Source organism: Oryza glaberrima, chromosome 12 (genome assembly GCF_000147395.1).
Source record: "Oryza glaberrima chromosome 12, OglaRS2, whole genome shotgun sequence".
Classification (NCBI taxonomy): Eukaryota; Viridiplantae; Streptophyta; class Magnoliopsida; order Poales; family Poaceae; genus Oryza; species Oryza glaberrima.
The window spans coordinates 14,202,252-14,204,988 of record NC_068337.1 but is presented as its reverse complement, the minus strand read 5'-3'; the positions used below and the strand labels follow the sequence as shown (position 1 = coordinate 14,204,988).

The window sequence follows — 2,737 nt, the reverse complement described above, 5'->3', positions numbered from 1 at the left end:
ACAGAAGAAGGCCTCGTCAATGGACTGAGGACAAATGAGGGAGCAAGCATTGACATTGCAAAGTATAATCTCCAACATTTACCTAACACCCAAAAAAAAATCTCCAATCTGTATTAATCCGACCTATCAAAACTTTCATATCAGCTTAGTTTTCTCTAGAAAGTAAACATTTATGTCCCTTACATATATCTGCCTCTACCATCCATGCATGCAAGTTTCATCAACCTCTAAAAGCTGCCATTTCGAAACCTCCCCCAACCAACAGTCGCTGTCAGCATCCCATATGTTAGCTCAACCAACAAATGCCAACACTGTCAGATCTCACTCGCAAATCTTTACTCAAACCTACATATATCTACTTCGATCAATCTGGCTCTGAGGTTAGTCAACCACCTCAGACATCACCAACGCTATAAAATGCTATAACTACCTTCCCTTAATTATTACATGAATGGCACCCTCTTGGTGACAGCCAGCCAGCCACTGCGTCACATCGCTTGTGAGTTCGTCTCGTCGGCTTACTTACTAACTCCGGCGCCACGTCGTCCCCGTCGTCGGCTCGCCGCCGGCCCGCTGCAAGAGCTTCCGGCGATGTCCAAGAGGCAGGCAATCCTGAAGACGATATGGTCGCCGCTCACCGCCGTCTTCAGGACCAAGAATTGTGCTGCGACCTCGAGCAACCTCGTCGTCGTCAATGCCGGCGGGGAGATCATCGCCGGCGGCGGCCGTGAGGATGCAATCGTAACGAGAAAATCCCGGTCTAGCCTGGAGGACCTCCTGAAGATCGAATCGTCATCGAATCCTGGAACCATGGCCGCCGACGAGCCACTACCAGATCACATGGCTTCGCCGAAGAACTCCTCGATGGAGAGCGAGTTGCAAGTAGTGCTGGCCGGCTTCCCGGAGAACGTCCACGGCGGCGTTATCGCCGGCCGTCCACCGGCGTCTCTCGACGGCGGTGGTGGCGCCATCGTCGTGCGGGCTCAGACGGTGAGGGTGAAGGTGAACAGGCTCGTCGTGCTCGTTCCATCAGCTCTGCGGGCACGGTCGCGCGCCGCGAAGATGGTGGATGCGGCGGCCCTGCCGGCGAAGCGTGGCTCGTACTGGAGGATCGCCGGTCGCGGCCGCGGCGGCGACAAGAGTGAGCTGTTCTACCAGCGGCCGATCCCGTTGGGGCGCAGATGCAGGGTGCAACACTTGGAGGAGGTTACACTGTCTGATAATTAAGGTCCATCCCCATGGTGCATGGTTTGGATTTGGAAAAGAAAATTAAACACCGAACTGTACTATAGTGGATTGCTACTATACTATTAGTGCATGCAGAGTCTTTGTAAACTGTAATATATAACGTGGTAACTAACTAATTGTTGTAATTATATGACAATGCAAATTATAAGATGTGTTTTACATATAGAGTCTCTGTAAACTGTAATACATAACGTGGTAATTAACTAATTTTCATATAGAGGGGATTATCTAGTGCATTGGCATGACTTGGTATCGAAAGTTGTGCTAATTAATTTAACCTATATATACTAATTTGGCCGCTGGCGAAAAGAAAGTGGAATGGAAAGTAGTGTTACTCACATGGAATGTTCTGTTTACTGTTTAGAACCTTTGAAGCACAACCGCCTACTGGTGTTACTAATCATTGTGGTAGTTGGCATGAATGATATACAACCCAGTGTAAATTATAAAATCTTTTGTGGGTATTGTAGCTTTTTTTTGTGTTGAGCAATATGGTTAAGCAGAAACTACAGGGTTTTAACTTCTCTAAAACTAATTCATTTTTATAGGTTATTTACAGCGGAACGTTATGAGCATGAAAATATAGTCGTGTTGCTCAATGACAATACTCATAAGTTGAAAGAAAGAGGCAGGATGTTGGAAGCTACAGTTTTGAAGTACCTAGTTTTATTCAAAGTTTGGATGGAACGGTAGTAGGAGATTGGAAGCTTAGAACTTTTAGTTCTGCTTTGTTTGGCGTGTTTGACTGGGAGTGATATATACATGGGATGTCTTTGTTAGGCCATGTACAATGCTCCACCCTATCCTATGGTCTTAAGCCTCCACGTCGGAGCTGAGCCGTGATGGCAGCCGATTGTGGTTCCGCAGGGTGTAGCCATGCTTGTAGAGGAAACAATTTCCTCTCTCCATTTTTAAGTTCGGGAGCCGCGAAACCACGGCTTGAGGCCTCGTGTTGGCTGAGCACGAGCCACGTTCCACGCCTCGCCTGGTCAGGCCCCCCGCCCCTCCCGTGCACCTACCCAAGATCTCGCCCTCACGTTTTCTCGGGCAATCCACTCCTCGCGCTCTCCCCTCCCGCGACAACAGCGAGATTGCTCGCCGATCTCCATCATCTTCGCCGGTGTAGTTGAGTCTCCACCGTCTTCGTGCTCGCGTTGGCTTGGATCCACTGCGCCGTGGCCTCCAGGGAACAGCTGAGATAGGTACGTCCACCAAACCCTAAACCCTAGGTGGCGGTGCTGCTGGCTATTTGTGATTTTTTCCGTTTGATCTGCTATCCTAGCACCCCCATTGCTCCGATTCACTTCGGCCACCTGCAGGTTTCGATGGATTTCATTCCCAATGGTGCTTCATCCATTTCCTTCAAGAACCCAATGCGTCGGCCGTGGTCGGCTAATCTTCAATGCAACCGGCATTCTTCCCTCCCCCATTCCCCGACCATGTCTAGTATGATGTTAATTTCATATATAGGGGATTGCATTTCCATGAC

The 2,737-nt window shown here is 49.1% G+C and overlaps 1 protein-coding gene across 1 annotated transcript; it reads left to right on the top strand.

The window, feature by feature from the left end:
- Window positions 1-467: 467 nt before the first annotated feature.
- LOC127757917 (uncharacterized) lies at window positions 468-1,434 on the top strand. Its single transcript, XM_052283508.1, has one exon. The coding sequence runs from the start codon at window positions 592-594 to the stop codon at window positions 1,225-1,227; it is 636 nt and encodes a 211-aa protein (XP_052139468.1). The 5' UTR covers window positions 468-591; the 3' UTR covers window positions 1,228-1,434.
- Window positions 1,435-2,737: the final 1,303 nt, after the last annotated feature.